Raw genomic sequence first — 26,864 nt, 5'->3', positions numbered from 1 at the left:
CCCGCTTTTGACGCTATGGTCGCTCACTACGTGACATACCGGGGTGCAGGAAACCTGACACCCTGGGTCAAATTGGGCTGATGGGTCCACCACCAGAGTTCCTCTCGCGATCTCCGACAACGGAACCGCGAGGGATATTGGTGACGACTGGGCCTGCAAGCAGGCTAGAAGGTGTAGTTGGGTAAGCCTAACGTAGAAACGGCAGTACAGTACGAGGTCTACCATACTGGCCATTAGGCCTACCACCTTCATCCATGCCACAGCGGGTTTTGCCCGAGACTCGGCCAAGAGTCAGGCACACCGCACCATGTTCGTCACCCGCTCAGGTGAGAGCACGCGAACCCCTCCGTGAGGGTGATCTGGGCCCCTACAAATAGTGGTGTCTGCGTCGGGACCACGCTGGACTTTTTGAGCTGATCAAAAATCCAGGGTCCCGCACCCACGGACTATCAACCCCATGAGACCCGTAGTCTTCAGTGGAGTGCGCGTCCGATATGAGCCAAACGTCCAGGTAGCAACTGATGTTGACACCCCTGTGCTTCAGGTGCGCTGCCACCGCTCTGACCAAGAGTGTTAAACACCCTGGGAGAGATGGACAGGCCGGATGGCCGGTATCAAAACTGGTAATTTTGATCCTGTACCTAGAAGCGCAGATGCCTCCGAACTTGAGAGGCGATTGGCATATGCAGATAGGCGTCCGAGAGATCTAGCGATGCTGTTCCCATGCCCCTGATGGGGCAGGCTAGCACCGAGGCGAGAGTCCCCATTCTGAACCTCTTGGGCCTGAAGAACGTGTTCAACAGCCTGCGGTTCTGGATGGGGCTCCCGTCGCCGGTCTTCCTGGCTCCAAGATCACCCGTAGAACGGGGGTAGACCGGGACAATCGCTTTGTGAGAAGCTGTGTGATCCCTGTCAGTAGTGCCCGACGCTGGGGGCCGTCTGACGGCACTACTGTGGACCTCTGAAATGTGCAGACGAATGTGGGGAGACTGGGTTGCCAGTCTGTAACCCCCACTCACCACTGACCATACCCAGGCGCTCAAAGAAATGGTTTCCCACCTCTGGGTGAAAGCCATAAGCGGTCATCCACTGGGAGATCCCCCCTGTGGAAAAACCGCTGAGCCCCCCAGGAATGCTCTGCCTAGCTTCCCTTGGAAGAGCGCTTGCTCTTCTTCGGGCTTGCCAGCTGTTCCTGTGCTACCCTTGCGCCTCCCAGAAATGGGTGCTGCAGAGGTAGTGGGCTCGGGTACTGTTGGTGGTGCACGGCCTGCTGAAGTCGGAGCTCCTACCCATGGTAAGGGCAGTTTCCGACTTCTTCATAGTGCTGCCGTTGGTAGCTTCTTTGCACGGTCCTCCACCGTAGCGCAGAAGCATCCAAAGAGAAAAAGGACCCTGCCTTTCCATCGCGCTGAGCGATTGGAGTGGCAGGCCCCTCCCCCCGGCGCTGAGTGGACACCCTATGGGCTAGGCCCATGGAGCTCTCGTTGAGGCTAGCTGTTAGCACCGCTAATAGGCTCACCTCGCGGAAGAGCTCAGATGTTGTCTGAGCGTGATACACTTGACGACATCTGGGTCCCCCTCGGATCCCCTCAGGTAGGTCCCGTGGTCCTCCCGCGTTACGCGCAGAGGAAGCGTGCAAGCACGCGGCGCCATAGCTCTACTGAGCTCGACAGCCCCACGATATCTACCCGTGAGGTTTGCGGGAATGAGAGTGCAGGCGTCCCCTGTGAGGAAGCAGCAGCTGAGCATCCTACTGAAAGGATCCCTGGTCCTCCTCCATGGACTCCCCCCTTAGGGGGTGTCCGGAGGAAGATCAGTGCTGTTGCTCCCCTCGTGGGGCAGCGGGGGAAGGAGAATGTAGTGATGTCACTACCGGACTCAGCTTCCGACTCCTTTCCCTCGCCCACAGTATCCGTATCATGCTCCGATGATGACGGTAACTGAGGACGGGCATCTGAAAGCGGGTAAGAAGGCATAACCACTGTGTGGCTCGCCGACTACCTGCCAGCAGAAGAGGGAGTACTCCGCAAGACCCTGAGGTATCCGCCATGGCACCACTGGGTCCGCATGCTCTCGCAGCCGTCGTCCTAGCGCTTAGCAGCACGGGCCTACCCTGATCAAGATCTGGGTTAGCCCCATGCCGGCTGGCCTGGTCAACAGCTGATGTTGGTACTGCGTGGCCATCGCTGGCGACACTTGCCACGGTGCTAGGCCGTGGAAGAAACACCCTGCGGCGGGTACCACGGGCATACCCAGCCGGCAGCTGACCCTGAAAGGATCCGCCACCAGGGTAACCCCATGGTACTGCAGTACCAGCACCGCCTCCCCCTTGTTGCCACAGAGACTGTGGCGACTAAGCGGTGCTGCGGTACCGGTCGCGGTATCAGCGTGGGTACCCGTGAGGGTTCCCAACTGTGGACCGCTGTACCCTCGCCACACCGCGTTCCCTGTTTGGGGGATCAAGCTGTGTGCTGGCGTGGTACCGGCGCGGTACTAGCATGGGTACCCGTGAGGGTTCCCGGCTGTGTACCGCTGTATGCGTGGTTCCAGCGTAGGTGCCCGTGAGGGCTCCGGCTGTGTACCACTGTACCCATGCCTCACTGCGTTCCCCGCAAGGGGATCAAGCCGTGTGTATGGGTACCCTTCATACCGGCTGTCCCTTGGCTAGAGGGAGCTTGCCTAGTACCACGGGTAGCTGAGCGTGCATACCCCCGATCAATCACCTCGCCACCTGAATAGGCAGCGTCAATCAATGGAGCTATGCCCTGTTGATTTGACAGTGATCGATCAAGAGAGGGTAATTGACCCATCGACGATAATGGATCACCCACGCTCCGCTGGCTCTCGAGGACATAAGTGGGTTGTTGATCAGCTAGGCTGTTCAAGCTACTTACTGTACCCTCTAGAGCTTCGCCCAAGGTCGCTGTGTGTGGCGGACCACTCACGGCAGCTATGGGCGGGTGCATAGCGGCTACCACTGAAGTCAAGCCGTAGCTCGCCTTTGTAGCTGCCACGAATGCACCTGGGTCGCTGTCCCGTGAGAGACTGCGAGCCCAACCCCTGAATAATCGCCAGCCAGTCCCTGTGGACAGCCAGCAGCTATTCTAGGGCCCAGGGTATCACTCGGCGGTCCCGCCATGGCGCTGCCGTGTGACAACCCCAGTTGGTTCTGCTAAGACTACACCCACAGCGTTAGCCGCGGTATCGTCTCTGCTGAACCCATGCATGCTAGGGTTGCATGCGGCCCGTCGCTGGCTACTACTGTGGCTGTTTGAGCCCGTGAGATATGCCTGCAACAGACGGGTGTCCTCCTGCTAAAAACCCGTGAGGATTTTCGCTAGAGGACTGGTATCCTCCTGCTACAAAACCCGCTAGGGTTTTCAGCTGGTGGTTACCGCTCTGCTGCCTGCTACTTTGCTCCGACGTATAGTCAGTGCTTTCGCTGGCTGCTGAGCCTTTGGACGCGCTTAGCAGTCCCGAAGGAACCGCCTGCTTGTCCGGGACCGGAGCCCCTTAAGCAGACCTGCCATGACCCATAGGGGCTGTCACAGCAGAATCTACCGTGTCGACTGGTATCCTCCTGCTGCAAAACCCGCTAGGGTTTTAAGCTGGTGATTACCGCTCTGCTGCCTGCTACTTTGCTCCGACGTATAGTCAGTGCTTTCGCTGGCTGCTGAGCCTTTGGACGCGCTTAGCAGTCCCGAAGGAACCGCCTGCTTGTCCGGGGACCGGAGCCCCTTAAGCAGACCTGCCATGACCCATAGGGGCTGTCACGGCAGAATCCACCGTATCGACCTTACCAGTGCCCTTGGTAGATTTCTTCTTCGTCTTATGGCGATGACGGAGCCTATCCCAATCGTCAAGCTGGAACTCGGAGAGTCCTAAGCAAAAGAAAGACATCTAGAAGATCGTGAGCACTCCCTGTGGGTGAAACAGAGCGGGGGTGGGTCCCGCTCCGTCACCAGGGAAGGGCAAGCCCGACAGGGCCGAGGCGAAGCGAGGAGAAAGGGAGGGGCACTACCCCCCAACACGCGACTCAAGCCCAGTAAGCAAACCTGAGCACGGAGGCTGGTCGCTAACGTTAGTGGTAAAGTAAGGACTGGCTAACTTTATTACTAAAATGTCAGACGGGTCCCTACCAATCCCCACCGTATGAATATCTGATTAACTCGTCTTATCGGACGGTAATGAAGACATAACGATAGAGTAATCACCCTAACGAGCGGCCATTTTGAATTGCTCGTGTGTCCCGTATACAAACGGAGGCACGATATGTAGCTAAGTTTTGGATCGTTTTTTGTCACTCTTTCGCCAGAAAATGCCGTCAAAACTATCCTCAGCCGAACAATACCGGTTTGGTTTTACCTAAGGTGTGAAACTACAACCGTATATCTCGCCTTTGGTCGAGAAATTGATACACAGTGCTATGAACAATCGATAGGCACGCCTGTGTCAGTCGGAGACCAAGGAGTATAAGGGACGATCATATGGTGTGACGTCACCTTTTGGGTGAGTCCACCGGGGATCGGGGTTTTGTTATTTATTCATTTATGTGGGACAAAATGACTATTGGTTTTTCCGCATCTCGGGATCGATGCAAGAAGTATCTTAATCAACATCGGAAGCGGTAAGATCGACCGTGTACTGAGTCTGTATTGTATCAGGAAAACAATGGACATTTTTACCAATAATATTTTGGTGTCAAATTTACACAAGATTCGGTAGCCACCAACGTTTAGTTCTATACTCACAGCTTTGGTCTCATACAAAACAATCTTCTGCAAGTTACAGATGACAGGAAGAGCCATTGCTTATCGAACTATGTTCAGTCTCAGTCTGTATGTGGAGGTATCAGTGTTGATGATTTACTACCACACAGTTCTGAAAAACATAATATTGAAAATAGTACAATAATAGTTATATTTCGTCATGCATTTCAAGGTCACATAGAGTTACACACAAACAAAATAATGGGGAGAAGACATTAAACTATTAAGGGGGGATTCTTGATTTTGGATTGGGTAGGGACGTGTGGCTGGGATTCTGAAAACATACCCCAAAAATAACCCTAATTTGAGTATTTAACAACAAAATGTGCTTATTTTGATTACACCATGATTATACCTTCTCAAAATTATGGTAAATGTCTAGGTGGCCAATTCACCTCCACCTGTGTGAGTGACCACAAGATAAAAAATTCTGAAAACAGGTAGGGGTCCTATAAGCCTAAAAAAATTAGCATCCATGGTCCTAGTAGTAATTCGAGCCAAAAAAAAAAAAAATACATGTTTCTCGTCCACGCCCTCCTCCTTTTTTGAAGATTTTTCAAATTTCTTTTTATTTTGTAAACTTTCAGTTATATCTTGACTTCTTGTTGAATAAGATGTTTCACCGGGGATGTTTCAGAAGTTGAAACCTATTTTACGGCTTTATGCATAGTACATCATTTCAGAAGAGTTTTGTGATCACTAGAGGGGCCTACCTCTCAAAACAATAGAATAAAAAGGGCCTCCTCCTTTTTCTCAGATATCAATTTGTATTGTGGGATATGCTTTTAGTAGGGGGCCCCCCTTGTCAGTAGACAAGGGGCGGTCTACATGTTTCATTCTTAGGTACTTTGTCCTGAAGAAGTCAGAGCTACTCCTGACGAAAGCTTGACAGTTCTAAACTTGTCCGACGGCGAACCCGCTAAAAACCCACTAATTATCAATTTGTATGTCGAATACCCAAAATATGGTGCCAAATACAGGTATTTATAGCATCGTTTTCCAATAAAAAATAGAAAATAAAAAGCCCCTCATCCTCCTAATTTTCAAAAACCCGGACGAGAAAATGTTCATATTTTTATTTTTACTTGGTCTAATAAACCATGGAAGAAAGAGATAAGAAGGAACCACAACGAACGCAATCACTTTGTTCACTCCCTTTACCGACATTTAATTCACATTGTTATTCATGAGGATTTACTTTGATCAATATCCATTAGTTTGGTATTGTACTCTGTGCATTTGCATGTCTTCTGGAGTGTCTGGATGATGATTTGAACTAATGACCTTCCGTGCAAGCACACTACATGATTTTCTCTGGTGACATGATCATCGGTCATTTTCGGTAATTTCCGTGCGTGATCGAATCGATTCGGCGACACCATAATTTTCCGAAGCAACACTATTGTTGCATGCATAGTGTTGCATGCTGGGAAGGTTTGGCTTGACAACAAGATGGCACCCTTCATCTATATCTTCCATTTTGCCCAATTTTCCCGAACTTTGATGACTTTTTTTCTCAGAGTTGGCAGTCTTTGGCACTGAAACGAAGTTAGCTAGTTACAATTATACACATGTAAGCTATTAAATTAATCAGGTTTCATGTACCGGACTCAACCGGAACATTTTGAATTATTTTTAAAAGAACATTACATCTATTTTTCATCAAAAATGTACGCAATGAAGTCACCAAAATCTTACCTTATTTGATCAAGATGAAACTTGGCAAAAAACGGCCGATTTTGATGAACTTTTTGATGTTGTAAAGTACATTTTCTACACAATACGATCGAGAAGACAGTTTGACTGCAAACCCCGAAATAAAGCTACTATGCATGCTCAAAGCATCAGGGAAATTCCAGAATCTTACTTCCGGTAGCGTTTGTTTCGCCAAGCAGCGATCGCGGTAAATGGACTATACATGAAGGAAGTACCATTGATAGCTTTTCTTTAAATGCGTCAATAGATAAGCGGATTAAAACTTGGCCGATCGAAGTCGTTGTGGTTCCTTCTTATCTCTTTCTTAAGAAGAAAATTGCCATTTCATTCCAGCGCCTACAATGTGTGTACTACATGAGCGCTCGCCGATCGTATTATATGTAATACTGCACGGAGCATCCGCTTGACGTGTATACACATATTAAGCTGACATCCATGGAACATGTTAGCAAGCATTCGATCGGTGAAGTTGAACTCTGAATAAAACCGGTCTCCCCGGTTTTAATATACATGTATATAAAAAGTTAAAATTTTGTTGTTATTAAAGCACTTCAGGCTTAGTCTTTAATTTACATGGTATTTTAGTACATGCACCACTGGGCATTATAATTATGCAAAATGTAGAAATCCAAGTAAAATTGAGGGTGTCGCTGCGAAGCAAATCACACATTATGGCTTTAATAGTATTCATATTGTACAGAGTAGCCTAAACTTGTACGTGCAAAGAATTCGAAGGAACATCCATGAAAATCAAAATAATTAAGTCTAGAATTCAGATTTTCTTCTGAGCTCACACCCAGGAAATTCAGCAACTTCTTCCCCGATTTAATTATAGCTAAAAACGTTCGAGCACATCGATAGACGAGTCCCTCGCCTTTGTTGATAAACAATGATGTCAAGTGGTCTGTACACATCCCGGGTATCTCCTACATGTAAAGAACTCAGCCCTGGTTTAAAACCATATATGTAAATCACAGGCAGTTTATATAAATATTCCTCAAATGAGCATATTGAGATGGGTAGTTGTAAATCTAGTAACGTATCGAAACGTATGGAAACGGGTGGAAATGGATGAAAAAGGATGGAAATGGGTAGGAACGGATGGAAATGGGTAAGAATGGATGGTAACGGGTCAAAATATTCCAACATGGATCGAAATTGATGCAAAGGTACTCGCAAAAACGTACAAAATAAACGAAGAAATGTTCAAATCACCGGCGCATAGGGAGAGCACGTCACCCAAGCAGTACATAGCATTGAGCCCTAAGTTTATGCATCGAGTAATAGTAGCTAATTGCATGGAGGAGAGTGTGTTGATTGTGACCGGAGGATTTTCATTATGCAAAAGTTTGTTTTGGTTAGTGGGTCAAGGTCACCGAGGTCATCATTTTATGATTTTAGACTTGGGCGGTAAAAGAATGCGTGGAGTTTATTAAAAGGGCATTTCGTGATCCACAGCTTCATCCCCCCCACTTTTCTCAAAAAAAAGTTGAGATTTTTATATCACTGGAAACCTCTGGCTACATAATGTTTATGTACAAAAAAATTCTTGCAGATTAATTCGTTTAGCAAAGATATCGTGAAATTTGACACATGGTAATGTCATTCAGAAAAATGAAGTACAACTGTTTATTTAATTAATTAATTAATATCTTTTAATATTAATTAAAGAAGAATAATTTGTTCTTTCTTTCTTTTCCTTCATGCGTTAATTGATTAATTAAAAGAAAATTGATTCTTTCTTTCTTTCTATTAAGTTTCTTATTGTTCTTTTTTTCCATTATTTGAATTTTATTTGCATCAAAAGAAAAAGCAAGAAAGAAATTCAAAAATAGGGAAGACAAAAAAAATAAATGAAGACACAGGATAAGAAAAGAAAGAAAACGAAAAATGAAAGACAAAATACCAAATATAAGAAAAAAGACACAAAAAGAAAGAGAAAGAAAGAAAAAGGAAAAGGCCCAAAAAAAAGCAATAAAGAATCAAAATTTAATGAGAGAAAGAGAAAGAATGAGAAAGAAATTAACGTAGGAATTACCCACCATGAAATAAAGAAAGAAAGAAAGAAAGAAAAAAGAAAGAAAGAAAAAAAAAAAAAGAAAGAAAGAAAGAAAGAAAGAAAGAAAGAAAGAAAGAAAGAAAGAAAGAAAGAAAGGAAGTAATAAAGAAAGAAAGAAAGAAAGAAAAAAAAAATAAAGAGGGGAGAAACAGGGGGGACAAGAGTTCTGACTGGGTGACGCATTTTCCCCATTGCCCCCGGTGCCGCCACTGGAAAGAGAGTTTATTGATTGAATAATTAAATGAAGTTGAAGAAACTTGGTAGTGTTTTCCATGCCGCTTAAAGCATGCGAGAAGCTATTGGTATCAGTATCACGTATCGCCTAGCACTAGCTAGTGGTGAAGTCTTCGGAGACGAGCTTTGTTTTTTGACCGACGGGTGAAACACATTTTGACGAATTTGAGCTCTTATTGTACTCATTTTGAGATGTTCGAGTCATATTTTGATTTATTCCGACCCATTTTCATCCTTTTCGATCCGTTCCTGTCCTATTTCCATCCATTTCCATCCTTTTTCATCCATTTCCATCCATTTCCATACGTTTCCATACGTTTCGATACGTTACTAGATTTACAACTACCCATATTGAGATACTCTTTCCAGTATAATACTCACATGTGAAGGACTCATGACTGTGCCCACTGTGCAAAATGTTGTCATATCCCTTGACTGGCCAGTCCATACAAGTTTACAAACATGCAGAATCACACAATTTTGAGCTTCTGGTCACAGCGCACATGTCATGATATTCTTTTAAAAGCAATGTCATAATTGCCTGTGCTTTTAATATCTGATGCCAGTACAGCTACAGATGATCAGATGAAAGTCTGAATTGACAGCATTTATTAGAGTTCAGCAACACAATCCAGCACACCCCAGTACATGTGGAGTGAATCCATTTGTCCATACAGTGAGCAAACACACAAAACTTCCATGCTGACTGCATGGAGGTCAGAGATGGAGTGAAGTGCACATGGTTTAATTTTGCAAGGGGAGCACAAATTTTTGATAAACAGGAAGTGGGCAAGGCCATGATTATGAAATACAAAATGTCAACCCTGGAAGAAATCACAAGACATTTTTGGTGTCTGGGATGAGCCCATGCACTAGGAATAGGATCCACAACATGTTCATTTATCAGGGCACAGTTCATTAACCCCAATACATTTGTATATTTATTGAATGACCTTAGAAAGTATGGGTACAAAAACTCATACTCTGCAACATGAGGTCAAATTTTGCACTATGAGTATTTTTAAAAATCTGTTTCATAGATTATCTATTTTATAGTACAATGTTTATTGATAATCTATGATTTAATTTTCCAGCTGTGCAATAATTATGTGTAGGGGAGACTGGTGTAATTGTGGCCCTGGGGTAATTGTGGCCCTGGGGTAAATGTGGCCCCTTTGTCTTTATCAGGGTGTCTTTATACTAAGCATTGATCTAGGTGACTTAACTTTGTATTGTATGAAAGAGTGGTCTTTACTGTTTAGTGAAAAAATTATTCAAATAGCATTAAAATTTTTATGAGGGGGGTCTAATTAGTGGAGCAACATCGCATATGGCGCTAAAAAAGTGGCAAGTCCACTTTTTATTCATAGGGGTGGTACTTATTGGTTGTATCACTGACTATTTTGTATGTGTTTGACATGAAAGGTAATCATAACAGTTCCCATTGATATAACAATTTTATTTAAAAAATTGTTTATAAAATGAGCTAAATTTGCATATTATGTAATACCCGGCTTGGGGTAAATGTGGCCCCTGTTCATGTCTTATGCAAATTACTTGCATCTGACCCCCTAAAAAGCTATTTTGGTTATTAATCTGTTATATGTTTAAAATCAAATTAGCCATTATTGAAACAAAAAAAAGACACATTTAGTATGTTTTCAAGTCAAAACACAGAAGTATAATGAACAGTCAGGTCCAGCCGCAGTTTTGGCATGCAAAAATTAGCATAATAACAAGTATTTAAATACAAAATGCCTTAAAATGCCCTTTTCTGGTATATTAACCAGTTCAAATTGCCTAGAATTATTGCAATGACTATAAAACATGTTATTAATAATAGAACATATCAGGAAGAACTGGATTCACAATACTCTTTAAATTCTTTATTTTGTTCAGGGGCCACAATTACCCCGCTTGGGGTAATTGTGGCCCCTAAAACATTATGTTAATTATTATGCAAATTGCAATATATTTTCCAATTATATTTATCACATCTTACAGGTACCCATTGCCTCTATCCACTCATGCAGAAATTTTACTTCTCCAGTTCATAAAAAGAATTACATGGTAAAAATGCAAAAGGGGGCCACAATTACCCCAGTTTCCCCTACACCCCAGGAGTGCATGGTGAATTCTTAAAATGGTCTGCCAAAAATTGCTTGCCCCCCCCCCCCTCCTTGTCTGTGCCAAAAAACCTTTGACTCCCCCTTTTGATGTACCAACTAACCTTTGCACCCCCCTTTTGATGTGCCCAAAAATCTTTGCCTCCCCAGTCCCCACCCCCCCTTACACATGCAAGATTTTGGGAAACCCGAATTTAAAACCTTAAATTGTCTAATAATATGTGAGCTTATTATTGTGAGCAGGAAATTCTGCATATTTGAATGTCCCTCACCTTTTTAGGGCGTAATTTAGAATTGGTGCCCAAAATATCTGTGCCAATAGCTTGCCCCCCCCTTTTGACCTACCAAAATTGCTTGACCCCCCCCCCCTTGATCTACCAAAAAATGCTTTCCGCACTCAAGTTTGGTTTTGGTAGGGACGTGCCGATGAGATTTTGGAAGTAGACCCATAAATATACCAATTTTTCAAGAAATTTGGACTCATTGATATACCAAAAGTCAACATTTTCGGCCGAATTTACCCAAAATTGTCTTAGTTTTTACACATTTTGAAAATTTTGGCTAGATTAAGGAAAAATTGGGCTGTTTTCCGAAAAAATTGAGAACATTTTGACAAAAGGACCCATTCATATACCAAAATAGGCTTTGAAAAAGGGGTCATTGATATACCAGAAGGCTGAAAATGCTACCCATGTTTGCGGCACATCCCCATATATGGTCATTTGTACTGAGTACCCTTCCCGGGGTTCCGCCCATTTTGGCCTGCCAAAAAATCTTTGCCCCCCCCCATATAATTCACCACCCCACGGGTACACATAATTATTGCACCACCCTAAGGTTACTGAATAAGCCATTGGAATGAGGCCATCATGCACTCCATAGTGATGGATAGAGGTATGGGCAGCAGTGGAATGCTCCATTAGACTTCAGGAGGGGAGGGGGGGGGGGGGTTAGGAAATTTTGAAAAAAAACTTCCCCACTACATGGGCAAAAAAAACTTTCCCCAGTGCCAACACTAACAACAACAAAAACTTTCCCCACTTAAATTGTATAAAGCATGAATTTTTTTTTAAAATCTTGCCGCCTTTGGGTGTGAAAAAATATCGCTGTAGCCGGCCCAACTTCCTAAACCCCCCTTGAAGTCTAATGGTGCGTCCCTTATGGTCAAAAAGAAGCCTGGGTTGGAGGGATATAGTATTTTCTTTTTTGCTTCGATGTATTATTAATTTTTTTTTTTTAGCTTCTCAATTTATAGTTTTGAAAAGCAGGGATATCATTACCAGAAAAATATTGCTGATCCCAATTTCAATCGCGTAAACTACTCTCAGCAATACATTGTATTCACAATTTATTATAGGCTCCGTTAGAGTGATCTCTAGATCACTATACCTGATCTGAACCAGAGGTTGGAAGGTGACCTCTTCAGAATTTGATGTACGTAACTCCATCAATGCACCGAAAATGGCAACTTCACAACATTATTTCCTCACAATATTTTGTAACAGAATGGGTACCGGTACATGAATCTACAAATCACTGGGTAACTTTTACCCAAATTTTCAAATTCTGCCATCAAAAACTCTGTATCCGCCTTACTTTTAAAATATTGATCCCGGGAACCGGGACCAGGGCCGCCATAGACTTTTCTGGAGCCTACAACTCCCACTGCGTCAGTGCCAGACACGTCATGGTCGGACGGTTTATGACCAGTAGCAAGCATCATATTCACCAGTCCATAAACCGAGTGAACAAGGAATATATATCCGAAAGCTCTCATGCATCAGGTGAGCAAAAATAAGCTTTGAGTAATTGTTTAACTTTCTTCATCACGTTTTTTAACGTTATAATATAATGGCGTTTTGAAAACGTTACATGAAAACGTTATTAAAACGCATTCAAAACTCCACACTCTTACGTTTTAAAACGTAATATTGAAACATTTTCGAAACCAAAGTGAAATGTTTTTTTACCGTCCTAAAAACATATTTTGGCTGGCTAGGTCCGCCACACTAGTCTCACAACATTAAATAAAGTTGACAGCCCTGGTTTACATCAAGGTTTTTTTTTAATGCGTCACCAGTTCCAAGCGTTCCTGATGACGCGCAGATGCCTGTATGTGGGGTACATGTACATTTAAGCAGCAGAAAATCAGATTTTAAAACTGGAAGCAGGCAAACACATGCTTTATTAGACTCGCTTGCCAGTCCTATATACGCCGTACCTATGTATATTTAGGACTGTCTTAAATGACATTTTGGATGTCAATGGGAAATACACACTTAACGATTTGCGCCAGTCAGAAACTTGAAAATAATTCTTAAAAATTTCAGCAATGTACATGCATGCATGTATATTATTTAAGTGGTACCAACCTTATTGTGCTTGATAATTTAAGACTTGCGGTTGAAACAAAATTAAGGATCGAATGCATGCATTCTGGCCATCATTTCAGACGGGGAGTTTGCTCCTGGGACGGGCAAAATTAATGCCTTTGACAGATGCTAGATTATATTAAATTGTATGTTTTGAGAAGCTAATTAACCTTTTTAGTTGACCCAATTTGTAGAACAAGCTAGGCCATATGAGCACATATTTGAACTCTCTGAACCCCCAATGGGCTATAGATGTCTGGCAAATGTTTTAAAGGTCAAATTAGGACAGGCAATTTTATTCAAATGACGGGCAACCCTAGTCACGATTATCGCACTTTCAGTTTCCCACGCGTTTGAACGGGAATTGGATTGCGTACTTTTTCGATGTCTAGTGAGCACATTTTTTCAATATTTTGAGAAAATGATGTCAAATTTTCTATTCTGTATTGTTTGGTAATAATGTCTTTTGCCAATAGTATGTTTAAAGTTGTAATTTTGTGTTTTTGATCGCAAAGATCGGATATTTTCGTTCGATTCAATTCTGAACCCTTCGCAAGGGTGCCGATTTCGCAGAACTTTGACGATAATTTTGCCTTTTGGACACTAAAATGCTTTCGATCCTCAATTTTGTTTCAACCGAGTCTTAAATTAGCAAGCACAATACGGTTGGTACCACTTTTATATACATTGATGAAATTTTAAAGATTTTTTTTCAAGTTTCTAACCGGCGCAAATCGTTAAGTGTGTATTTCCCATTGACATCCAAAATGGGAAATACGAGTCTGATGGACATAGGAACGGCGTCCATGAGACTCGGCGAGTCTAGGCAACCCTCAATTTCTAGCTAAGCCTAAGACCCTGTTTATAGAATTAAAAATTCGACGTCAATTTCTCAAAATATTGAAGAAATATGCTCACCAGACATTGAGAATACGCAATCTAATTCTCGTTCAAACGCGTGGGAAACTGAAAGTGCAAAATCGCCACTATATGCTTTGTTAATATCCCGGGTTAATATTTAAAAGCCTGCACATGAATGGGATGGGGCTTTATTCACTGAACATGGCATCACAAATTTACACAATCCGTGCATTTCATTTAGATACAGACTTTAAGGTACATATTTCGAGGTGCATAACAAACACCAAATTGGTGTCATAACAAACACCAAATTGGTGTCGATGACCTGACATGCATGCATTCTTTTGTCGAGAGTTCACATGGTCTTTTCAATTTGTGCCAGTGTCCTTGGCAGACTTGACTATGCTTCAGTGGTCATGAAAGGATTCAATAGATAACCTCTGCCCCACTAATCCCCAGCTATTGTCTGAAATTGCACCTCGGAAGATATATTATAACAACTCAGTCCCTCAAATGACATGAATGATAGTCATATAACGACCAAAAGATAAATGACTGACTATCATTGAGGACTGAGTTCCGCAGTCTACATTTCATTCATGACTTTCTTTCAACTTACGGTCACATCACGTAGTCGCATTTACAACCAAGAAACACAGTCATGAAAAGAGAACTATCACCAGACAAATATCCTCGTGAAGTTAGAGAAGACAAATGTCAAAACCACAAATGTATCTCAACATCAAGTAAAGTTCTCTTCCTCCTCTGAGCTCTGTGCAGCATGCAAAAAAACAGGTGATATGCAAAAGCAAAACAACAGGTCAGCTGTCAGCGCGCCCTCAGTTCCAGGTCAGGTTCAATTATGGGTTCAGTGACCTGGGAAAGCCCGTTGCTCAACAGTGTTAGTTGCACTTAATTCAGAGATTTTGTCCAAATAATAATTAGTTGGAGACATTATTTGCACTTCGTAGACATTGTTTGTACTTTTTAGTAGGGTTGACGATTTGTTTTTGTTTTTTTTGTTTTCTTTAAATAAAAAAGAATCGATTTATTTGATTTAAATCGGATTTAAAAAAATTTAAATCGATTTTTCTCAAGAACTGCTATAATAGGCCTACCCCATAAAGTCAAAAGAGACCAGGGACCCGGCAGGGACTTTTTTTTCGGGGCCCCCTCTTTTGAGATCTCAAAAATTTCAGGGCCCCCCTTTTTGACATGAAAATTATGGGTCAACCCCATAGAAAAGCATAAAATAAACTCAATTTTCCCGGGAAAATGTGTGGTCATTTTTTTTTTCAGGCACCCCCCGGCCTTAGGAGGGTAAAAAAAATTCAGCCCCCCCCCACCTTTTTGCATCAGCCCCCCCCCCCCCCCAACAAGTGTTTGTGAACGGTCCCCCAATGGAATACTATAGGCCTACACCCTATGCACAATCCTATCAGGTTTACAAAAAATCAAAACGCGTTTTCAGATGTGAAAATTTCAAAGAAAAAATTTGTTAAAATCATGGGGAATCCTGTTGAACAGTGGTGTAACTACGGGGGGGGGGGGGGCGACGTGCCCGGGCGCCAAATTGACCAATTCAGCATCGATTCTCTGCGGGATTCTGTGCCCCTCCACGAATGCTTGCAAGTGTTTTTGAAGAACTCTGGAAGGGGTCTTTTTTTTAGCTATTATGCCACTATAAATTTTGTACTCCAACTTTTAGAGGATTTAAATCATAATGTCCAATTCCGTAATAATAATAATAATAATAATAATAATAACAATAATAATAATAATAATAATAATAATAATAATAATAATAATAATAATAATAATAATAATAATAAATGATAATGATAATGATAATGATAATGATAATAATAATAATAATAATAATAATAATAATAATAATAATGATAATGATAATAATAATAACAACAACAACAACAACAACAACAACAACAACAACAACAACAATAATAATAATAATAATAATAATAATAATAATAATAATAATAATAATAATAATAATAATAATAATAATAATAAAAGGAAATTGTCTTAACATGGAAGATTATAGATTGTCAGCAATTTAAACATGCCATGTATAGTATGTTGTTATGTCTTTTACAAAAGCTGAATTAAGCCTAAACCGTTTCCATCTACCACTCCTCACTTTCTGGGATCAGTTTCAATTTTCATATTAAATTTAAGTTTTTTTAAAAACTTAAATTTAATATGAAATTTTTTTAAAATGCTTTAAAGGAGTATTTCGTGATCCTAGCATCCTCTTTTTATGACATTGTTCAGTACATATCCACGAAAAAAGCATATCCCCAAAATTTCAGTTGATTCCGATATTGCGTTTGCGAGTTATGCATAATTATGTGTATTACACTGCTCCATAGACAATACGTTGTAATTTCGTTCTGGTGCACCAGAACGAAATTCAAATTTCACGATATCTTTGCTAAACGAATTAATCTGCAAGAAATATTTTGTAAATAAACATTATATAGCCAGAGGTTTCCAGTGATATAAAAATCTCAACTTTTTTTGAGAAAAGTTGGGAGATGAGGTTGTGGATCACGAAATGCCCTTTTAACAAAATGTAGCGCTGATAAAGAAGTCAATCAAAAGGGCCTCAGTGTTCACTGTTCATATGGAAAGGTTTCTATAATATACAAAAACGATTCTCTTTATATTTTTTTTTTATATAAACCATCATGCGTACAGTTTCTACCTCGATACACCTGAGCACACATTTTCGTCCAAGAGCTCTCAATTAGCAAGCAGTGAGTTGTCTCTGCGCCGCGCGCACAGTCTTTGATTACACTGCACGGTTCGGAGTGCATAGGAAGCTGTGGATCTTCTAGCTGATAAATGGGTCTCTAGCCTCTTTGATTGATTTTTGTCGAAACCTCAAGTGTTCCCTTCATTCATCCAATCATACTTTTTTTTATATATAACAAACGAAAGCTAAAAACACTTTTCAAATTATGAAAAAGAACACTTATATTGTATATACTTAGTCTACTACACAGCCAGTTTGTGTCGGTCTGACACTCGTCGATCCTCCTAATGTGATAGCCACATACAGTCTGGCACGAGACTACCATATACTAATACAATTCTCTTTAAATTGCAAATCTCGTACAAAAAAAGTTACTATTTCCGCCAGTTTTGTCATACGGTTGTAAATTCAAGTGACTTTGCTAAAGTCAAATTGATATGTCCTGGCAAATGCTGAAAACTGCTAGCAATACCGGTACGTACCGTAGACGTAGTGAAACTGCTCTATCTTGTCAATTTAGCAAGGATCCCCAAAAAAAAAAAAGAAGAACTATTAAATAAAACTAAACAAACAAACAAAATACACCTCCCTCCGCTTTTCCCAAAAAATAATTTATATTAATTTATAGTAATATGGGGATTTTTCTCAGTCAGTTTCAGAATCGTCAATTAATTAATGGATTAGAAACCGGCAACACTATCGCGAAAAAATTACCAGGGAGATTTCCAACGCTAGTCTTCGAAGCCTTCTTTATCGTAAACGAAAATCCATCAAAGCAAAATGTCACTCCGACCTTTACCTGTTTTGTTCATCAACCTTGGAGGAGAGATGCTCTACATATTGGATCAAAGGCTGAGAGCTCAAAGTATTCCTCCAGACAAGGCTAAGAAAGGTAGGTGAAGCGGAAGGTTGTTGAATTCGTCAGACATGTTCATGTGTTTATGAATTCATGTTCATACAGGCTCTCAGACTCAGAACGACATTCCATATCATCATGCTCATAATCATAACAAATAATATCAATAACTGTTTCATTTATTAATTTACTAACTTATCCTAGAGTGAGCAGGTGAATGCTTTGGAGTCTGTCCAGCATCAAGCTGCTAGGTTTGTTTATAACAATTACGAGCGAACCCAGTACGGTATGCCTGCCACTTCCACATACTTGTGCATAATACGGAAGGTCGATTTGTGCCCATAAATGTTTAGGCCTATGTTAAACTGTATGTTATACAAATTGTACAGCTATCATTTCTACCCTATGACGAACCGACATACCTGTAAATCAAATAGCCCACAAAAAACTGGTCATCGCTGGTATTTTTCATGAAGAAAAACGACACTTTTTTACGCCGGAACATGTCCAAAACACGTCAGCTGACGTACAAGCCTCCCCCCACGCATGTACATAAACAAGCCGTGTTCATTGTTTAATTGTCACCTGCAGCTGTTCGCAAGAAAACTTTCTGCATAAAATTACCTGGGGTCGTTATCAGGCCTGAGACACACTGGCGCTAGTTTGAGGACAGTCACTATGAGTTACTAATGTCGGCACATGCAGAAAATGCGTGATGGGTCGCCATTTTGTGACTCGTGCAAACTAACACAAACAAATTATTGGACTTAATAATCTTTTCAAGTTTTAATAAAGCGTGCATCTATCATGATAATATTACATTTTATTATTTTATTATTTGAATTACATAAGCTATGTCAATTTTGTGTCCATGTTAATTTTTATATGGATTTACCTGTGTTGATTTTAAACTGTTGTGAAGCGTGGAGCTACGCAAATTGGCAGGCGATTACCCACCATGCAATGCGAATACACGGAAACGACCCAGTTTAGGATGCATCGCAGTTCCTGTTGTGTAAACCAGGCGTAAACCGCCCATATATCCAACCTGATCGTGTGCACAGGATTTGTGCTGGAGGCTAGTTAATGCGCACAACCAATGCGCAGAAGAAGACCTTGATACTAGGCGGAGCTTACGTTTCACAAGAATGATTGACAGCTGTGAGTAAGTGAAATTCTGTTCTGTGATTGGTACAAAAATATGGTTCTCGTATAAATGAATATATTATCCATGGCTTCAAAATTAGGAACTGTTTCTTCCACAGAGCCCTATATAGGGCTCTATGGTCTCTACTCATCATACACGACCGTAGAAGATCTGGCCAGCGACGACGCTTGCCAATCAGGCTAGCTATTTGTGCGGCGTGGCCTCTCATCCTTTTATTATCTCTGGTCTTGTCACGCTGGTAGATTCGCCCACCTGTGATTACTGACCTGGATCTGACAGAAGATTGTGGAATTTACGATTTTCAGCAGCAGGATTTTATGAAACTGCCAATATTTGCAAGTATTCTGAAGGATCGGTAATAATTAAAATATTTTTCATGGTGTCGGTAGTGCAAGTTGAAGTTAGTGAATTTGTGGTTTTGTATAATATGTGCAAGAGTGTTTTCAGGAAGCGTAAATAGGCAGGCCGTTATGCTAAGCTCTCCATGTTATATGCAAGTTCGGCGACGAACTGGACACATCACACGGTAGTGTGATGTGTCCAGCCTGGATATACCAGTACGGGAGAAGCGGTGAATTCAACGATCGTCATGATCGATGGATACACCGACCTCGTTGAATCCAGCGATCATGACTCAGGCAACACAAGTCTACAAAATTTCAGAATTCAGTACAAAATATATTTATTTTATCATTTTGCATGTTGGTTTTTGCAAATACTGATTTCAAGTGAAGAAAATCGGGCTTAAAATGTCGCGTTAATTGCCGCGGCAGAATCGGTGTGTGAACTTCCATTTTGTTTTATTGTTTTCAACCGTCGCCACTGCGCATGTGCAGCACTACATTTTAATATTCATGTGCGGGTCATCAGCAAAATGGCGAATACCCAAATCCTCATGACAACTTTTTCCATGATATTTAATATTTATCCATTTGCATCCGAGTTATGAGGCTAAAAATTAATTAATTTACATATGCATTGCAACCTTTACCCCTTTGACCAGTGTTTACTCTCTCTGGAAATTGGGTGCGCCAAATGAGACATTTTTTCCCAAATTGGCCCAATTTTGTCTCAGTAATTCCCCAAATTGATTAATTGTAATACAGCATTGCAAATTTGTTTGCGCCAAAAATAATTTTCACTGGGCCAAAATTGAGACATACGGCCTCTGAGTAAACACTGCCTTTGACCCCTCATTTTTCCAAGATGGAGTCAGAAAATTACGATATAGCAGACAAACAAAATGATTTTCGCCACCAAAATAAATCAAAATCATTAATCCCAAGTTTTGCGCTTGAAAATCATCATTTTTTCATCATGTAGCATAAAAACAAAAGGGAATGGTTAGTTGGCGAGTTATGTGGCGGTGAGTTAAGGGCGAGTTACAGTTAGACCATTGGGCGAGTTACTGTTAGACCATTGGGCGAGTTACTGTTAGACCATTGGGCGAGTTACTGTTAGACCAATGGGCGAGTTACTGTACTGTTAGACCAATGGGCGAGTTACTGTTAGACCATTGGGTGAGTTACTGTTAGACCATTGGGCGAGTTACTTTTAGACCAATGGGCGAGTTACTGTTAGACCATTGGGCGAGTTACTTTTAGACCAATGGGCGAGTTACTGTTAGACCATTGGGCAAGTTATGGTTAGACCATTTGGCAAATTTAATTTGTAATTTAAATTTACAAATTTAAATTTACAAATGGGAACATATTTTTGAAGTTGAATTTCTACTTTTTGCATGATTGTAAATTTGTAATACTCAATGGTGTACAGCATGTGAACTTTAGACTAACCTGGAAGAGCTTTAATTACAGTAAACTAGTGCACCTGCAGCTGTGAGAGCCCTGATGCTGTGAGAGCACTGGCATGATAGCGATACTGTTTGATGACCTAAGACCTCGGTGTAATTTTTTTCATGCTCCCCTCATATGAAGGATTCCACCTATCAAGTTTAAGCCCAATAGGGCAAAGTTTAAATTTAGCCCCTACATGACCTTTGACCTCAATTTTGTTTTATGCATATATTCCCCTCGTATCAAGGATTCCACCCACCAAGTTTGAGCCCGATAGGACAAAGTTTGAAATCCATGACCTTTGACCTCGGATGACCTCCATATAATGTTTTACATGCTCCCCTCATACGAAGGTTTTGACCCACCAAGTTTGAGCCCGATCTGACCAAGTTTGAAATTTGACCCCTCCGTAATGACCTTTGACCTCAGTCGACCTCGATTTTATTTTGGGCATATATTCCCCTCATATCAAGGATCCCACCCACCAAGTTTGGGCCTGATTGGACAAAGTTTGAAATTTTGACCTTTGACCTTGACCTCCGATGACCTTCGAAACTACCCGGTAAACAGCGCCTGCCCGGTACCCATCTATGTCTGCAATATCGGAACGATGCGTCGAAGCGCGGCGAAACGCATAGCCGGACAGACAGACAGCTCATGATTATTATAGTATAGACTAGTGCACCTGCGGCTGTGAGAGCCCAGATGCTGTGAGTGCACAGGCATGATAGCGATACTGTTTGACCCCAGATGACCTTTGACCTATCAAGTTTAAGCCCAATAGGGCAAAGTTTAAATTAGCCCCTTCTGGACCTTTGCCCCCCGTGGCCCCCAATTTTGTTTGGCGCATATATTCCCCTCCTATCAAGGATTGCACCCACCACGTTTGAACCCGATAGGACAAAGTTTGAAATCCATGACCTTTGACCTTTGACCTCGGATGACCTCCATATAATGTTTTTCATGCTCCCCTCATACAAAGGTTTCGACCCACCACGTTTGAGCCCGATCGGACAAAGTTTGAAATTTGACCCCTCCGTAATGACCTTTGACCTCGGTTGACCTCGATTTTATTTCGCGCATTATAGTCCCCGCCTATCAAGGATTCCACCCACCAAGTTTGGGCCCGATCGGACAAAGTTTGAAATTTTGACCTTTGACCTCAACCTCCGATGACCTTCAAAACCACATGCCCAACATGCTTTTCCCGATACCTACCTATATGCGAAATTTCAGCGCGATGCGTCGAAGCACGGCGAAACGCATAGCCGGACAGACAGATAGATAGACAGATACAGCCCGCTTATTATTTTATTAGTACTAGTGCACCTGTGGCTGTGAGAGCCCAGATGCTGTGAGTGCACAGGCATGATAGCGATACTGTTTGACCCCAGATGACCTTTGACCTATCAAGTTTAAGCCCAATGGGGCAAAGTTTAAATTTAGCCCCTACATGACCTTTGACCTCGGTTGACCTCAATTTTGTTTTGCGCATATATTCCCCTCCTATCAAGGATTGCACCCACCACGTTTGAACCTGATAGGACAAAGTTTGAAATCCATGACCTTTGACCTTTGACCTCGGATGACCTCCATATAATGTTTTTCATGCTCCCCTCATACAAAGGTTTCGACCCACCACGTTTGAGCCCGATCGGACAAAGTTTGAAATTTGACCCCTCCGTAATGACCTTTGGCCTCGGTTGACCTCGATTTTATTTCGCGCATTATAGTCCCCTCCTATCAAGGATTCCACCCACCAAGTTTGGGCCCGATCGGACAAAGTTTGAAATTTTGACCTTTGACCTCGACCTCCGATGACCTTCAAAACCACATGTCCATCATGCTTTTCCCGATACCTACCTATATGCGAAATTTCAGCGCGATGCGTTGAAGCACAGCGAAACGCATAGCCGGACAGACAGATAGATAGACAGACAGACAGATACAGCCCGCTTATTATTTTATTAGTACTAGGTCACCCGTTGCTGTGAGAGTAACTGATGGCAAAGCTATTTGACCTCTGATGACTTTTTGACACGTTCTCCTCATATTGAGGATTCTTTCTACCACTTCCCAGTTGGGCATACTGACCCCATATGACCTTTGCCCTCGAGTGACCTCGGTTTGATTTTGTTCATGCTCCGTAATATGGAGAATTACTTTCACCAAGTTTTACCCGAAATCAGGTGAAGTTTAAAATGCAGCCCTGGATGACCTTTGACCTCAGATGACCTCGATTATATTTTTACGTGTTCCCCTCATATCAAGGATTCCACCCACCAAGTTTGAGCCCGATCGGACAAAGTTTGAAATTTGAACCCTCCGTAATGACCTGTGACCTCGGTTGACCTCTGATTTTATTTCGCGCATATATTCCCCTGGTATCAGGGATTCCACCCACCAAGTTTGAGCCAGATCGGACAAAGTTTGAAATTTGAACCCTCCGTAATGACCTTTGACCTCGGTTGACCTCGCATTTTATTTCAAGCGCATATATTCCCCTGGTATCAAGGATTCCACCCACCAAGTTTGAGCCCGATCGGACAAAGTTTGAAATTCGAACCCTCCGTAATGACCTTTGACCTCGGGTGACCTCGGATTTTATTTCGCGCATACATTCCCTTCGTATCAAGGATTCCACTCACCAAGTTTGAGCCCGATCGGACAAAGTTTGAAATTTTGACCTTTGACCTTGACCTCCGATGACCTCGAAAACCACGCGGTCAACATGCTTTTTCCGATACCTATCCATATCCGAAATATCGGATCGATGCGTCTTAGCGCGGCGAAACGCATAGCCGGACAGACAGACACACAGACACACACACTTCGCTGGTTATTTTAGTATAGTAGATAGATAGATAGAAGTTAAGTTTTTGTATAATAAAACTGGAGATCTCCGGTTTTATTCAGAGTTCACTGATCGAATGGTGGCTAAACACATTGCGTGCATTAATGAATCATTCAATCAGTGACGTATAAACTGTGTGCATATCGCTATTAGTCTTACGTCTTGTTTGTTCGTCCTAGCTGTGTGAAACTACGCCAATACTCATGATAATAAGATGATCGGCGAGCTAACACACACATTGTATAGGCGCTGGAATGAAATAGCAATTTTCCTCGTTTTGCCTCACTTGTTTGGCTTAAAATTAAAAGAGGACAATGTGATCAGTGAAAACTAACATTTTAAAAATAGGAATCTATTCTTTATGCAAATCACACATTATGGCTTTAAAGGAACTGACCAAGATCCAAATTTCCAACCTTTACTTTTTTCCACACTTGCAAACTCAACAACATCTTTGACCAACTCATCATGCCCTCTTTGGCGACTGCTGATATAATTGAAGACCAAATTAAAAAGACTAGTTTGCGTCGTTAGGTATTAGGCGCGACTTGATCGGTTGCTGATCTGCGCAGTACAGCATTTTGGTCCAGTTGAGAGGACGTCATATGAAAACTAGTCTTTTTTTTTTTTTTTTTAATAATAAAAACAAGCAGAAAACAAGGATGGGCTGCCAATCTGAAGAAGCTACCAGTACGGTAGTGAAATGGCACTAAAATTTGAGTCAATATCATCTTTTACTTCCTTTTCCTTAGAACTAGATACTAAGAAAACCAATATACAGTCTTTATTGAATATTCCAAAGATCTGATGTTATTGATTCCCATGATCTGTGCCATGAAAACACAAGAAACTATTTGGGTTTAGTGAATCTCACCACCCCCATGCACACACACCCCACCCCATACACAAAACAACTTTGTTTTTTGATAGAGTTCTGATGCTTAGTTTAGTCATATAATCAGAATGACCCCAAAATGACCATGCCATTTCTTGTCTTCGTTCAGTAATCATTCCCACCAAATTTCATGAACATACAACGATCTATGGCGATTTGACCTTGGATGGTCCCAAAATGACCTTCACATTTTTTGTCTCGCTTCAGTGTTCGTTCCCACCAAATTTCATAAACCTGTGACAATCTATAGTGATTTGACTGCAGATGACCCTGAATGACCCCAAAATTACCTTAACCCAATTCCCACGCTCTACCCTACCCACCACACCTTAACCCACCCCAAGCTACAGTATAACTGCTTTCCACCCTAGCCCTGTTCCTACACTACACCACCACCATCTTAGCATATAATTATCCACCCAATGGTCTAACCATAACTCGCCAATTGGCCTAACAGTAACTCGCCCAATGGTCTAACAGTAACTCGCCCAATGGTCTAACAGTAACTCGCCCAATGGTCTAACAGTAACTCGCCCAATGGTCTAACAGTACATTAACTCGCCTAACAGTCTAACAGTAACTCGCCCAATGGTCTAACAGTAACTCGCCCAATGGTCTAACAGTAACTCGCCCAATGGTCTAACAGTAACTCGCCCATAACTTACCGTCACTTAACTCACCATTTATCCATCCCCAAAACAAAATGGTAAATATTTTTTTCCAAGGGTGAAATTAAAGAATAACTACTAAGGTACAATTTAATGAAGGACAAAAGTGTGTGGTATTAAAAGCATTTGTGTGGGCTCAGTTGGAAGCGTGATGCGCTGCACTATTGGTGTATTCACCGATTTGGTATCGTTGCATCCACCGATATCGCTGAATAGACCGACCTCGTTGAATTCACCGCTTCTCCCATACTGAACCGCAAGTGTGACCAGTATGCTACAACGCCTTGAATGGGATTCCCTTGCCACCAGACGACTACTCAACCAGGGCACCATGTTTTTTCAAAATCCACCATGGACTTGTGAACATCCCCTTCCCGACTGTAGTTATACCATCACTTAGTCCCAGTAACTGAGAACGTGATGACATTTACTTTTTACATTAGGTATTATCTGATATGTCACGGTCTCAGAGCTCCACACAATATGGCCCTATATAAATAAGGCAGAACATGGGAAAATTGGAGAGTACGAAACACGTTTCCCGTCCCTACATGTAAATCACAAGTTGCAGTTCAGTAAAACAAAGCTCTAAAGTATCCGAAGTATTTCTAAATTACACTAAGCCAAAAAAGAAACTTATAATTTTTCACAAGGTCATATCTTAAAATCCTCTCTATATAAAAATGAACAAAAATTGCACACAGGATTACTTCAATACTCTAAACACTGGTCAGTAACCAAACAGTTGTCCAACTGACACAACAGCAAAATGCACTGACATGCAACACCTTCCTGGACCACATCACAGCGCAACAAATTTCTTTGGCTGGGTTCCAATTATTCACCTGTACATGAACAAAAATTACACACAGGATTACTTCAATACTCTACTCTAAACACATGTCAGTAACCAAGAGAAAATAAACAAAGTTTGACCTTTGCAGCTAGCTACATCCGGTTCTTCCTTCGGACTTAGGTTTTGGTACCGATTTTTTCGCTCCAAAGAAGTTGGAAAGAAAACACCTTTATACGGATTATTTTTCAAAAGCAATGATATCAATATTTAGGTAAGCAACAGAAGAAACTATGGAATAGTGAAAAACGTCTACCAACAGAATGGTATAATTGAAAATTTAGGCAATGTGTGCAACTTCTGGATGTGTGTATCATAAAGGCCAGATATCTAGGACGAAAGAACCGGCTCATTTAAACGTCCAAATGATTATGTCTGTGTTCGATCTTCCTAGTTACTAGGACTATACCATCACTTCGTCTGGGAAGAGCAACCAACACCCTGAGTTACCAACCCATTCAGTCGAGAGTAAACACATACAGATACTCCTTCTTTGTTCGCACCATCCCAATCTGGAACAGACTACCACAACCAGTCATTGCAGCAACAATAGTCAGCCAATTCCAGACCCTGGCACTACCAGCCCTCAGGGATATGGCTACTACACCAACCCACCAATCCTTGTAACCTGCCGGTCTTCGGTTTTTACTTGCACGTTGTAAATTTATGAGCACCTTCTGACACGTATGCACAGCACAATCCTCCTAGGACAAGCCTAGCTTACTGAAGGAGTGAATCAACTCAAGACTCAAAGACTCAAGACTCAAGTGTTTTGAAAATGGTCATCAATTTGATCGAATGTCGTCATGTTTGCGGATGATTGATGATTCGATATTCAGTAGGCAGGGATGTCACTCG

At 41.9% G+C, this 26,864-nt stretch overlaps 2 protein-coding genes across 2 annotated transcripts in view; one reads left to right on the top strand and one right to left on the bottom strand.

The window, feature by feature from the left end:
• Positions 1-14,888, bottom strand: part of LOC140157127 (polyphosphoinositide phosphatase-like) — a 49,710-nt gene extending 34,822 nt beyond the window's left edge. The window contains 2 exon segments of the mRNA XM_072180205.1: positions 4,752-4,881; positions 14,757-14,888. Of these exon segments, the coding sequence (XP_072036306.1) occupies positions 4,752-4,808 (57 nt within the window). The 5' untranslated portion in view covers positions 4,809-4,881; positions 14,757-14,888.
• Positions 14,889-17,694: 2,806 nt separating this feature from the next.
• Positions 17,695-26,864, top strand: part of LOC140157126 (protein OSCP1-like) — a 55,884-nt gene continuing 46,714 nt past the window's right edge. The window contains exon 1 of the mRNA XM_072180204.1: positions 17,695-17,808. Coding sequence (XP_072036305.1) covers positions 17,697-17,808 — 112 coding nt within the window. The 5' untranslated portion in view covers positions 17,695-17,696. The remainder of the gene's footprint in view (positions 17,809-26,864) is intronic.

This window comes from Amphiura filiformis, chromosome 7 (genome assembly GCF_039555335.1).
Source record: "Amphiura filiformis chromosome 7, Afil_fr2py, whole genome shotgun sequence".
Lineage (NCBI taxonomy): Eukaryota > Metazoa > Echinodermata > Ophiuroidea > Amphilepidida > Amphiuridae > Amphiura > Amphiura filiformis.
This window is presented reverse-complemented; position numbering and strand designations above follow the sequence as displayed.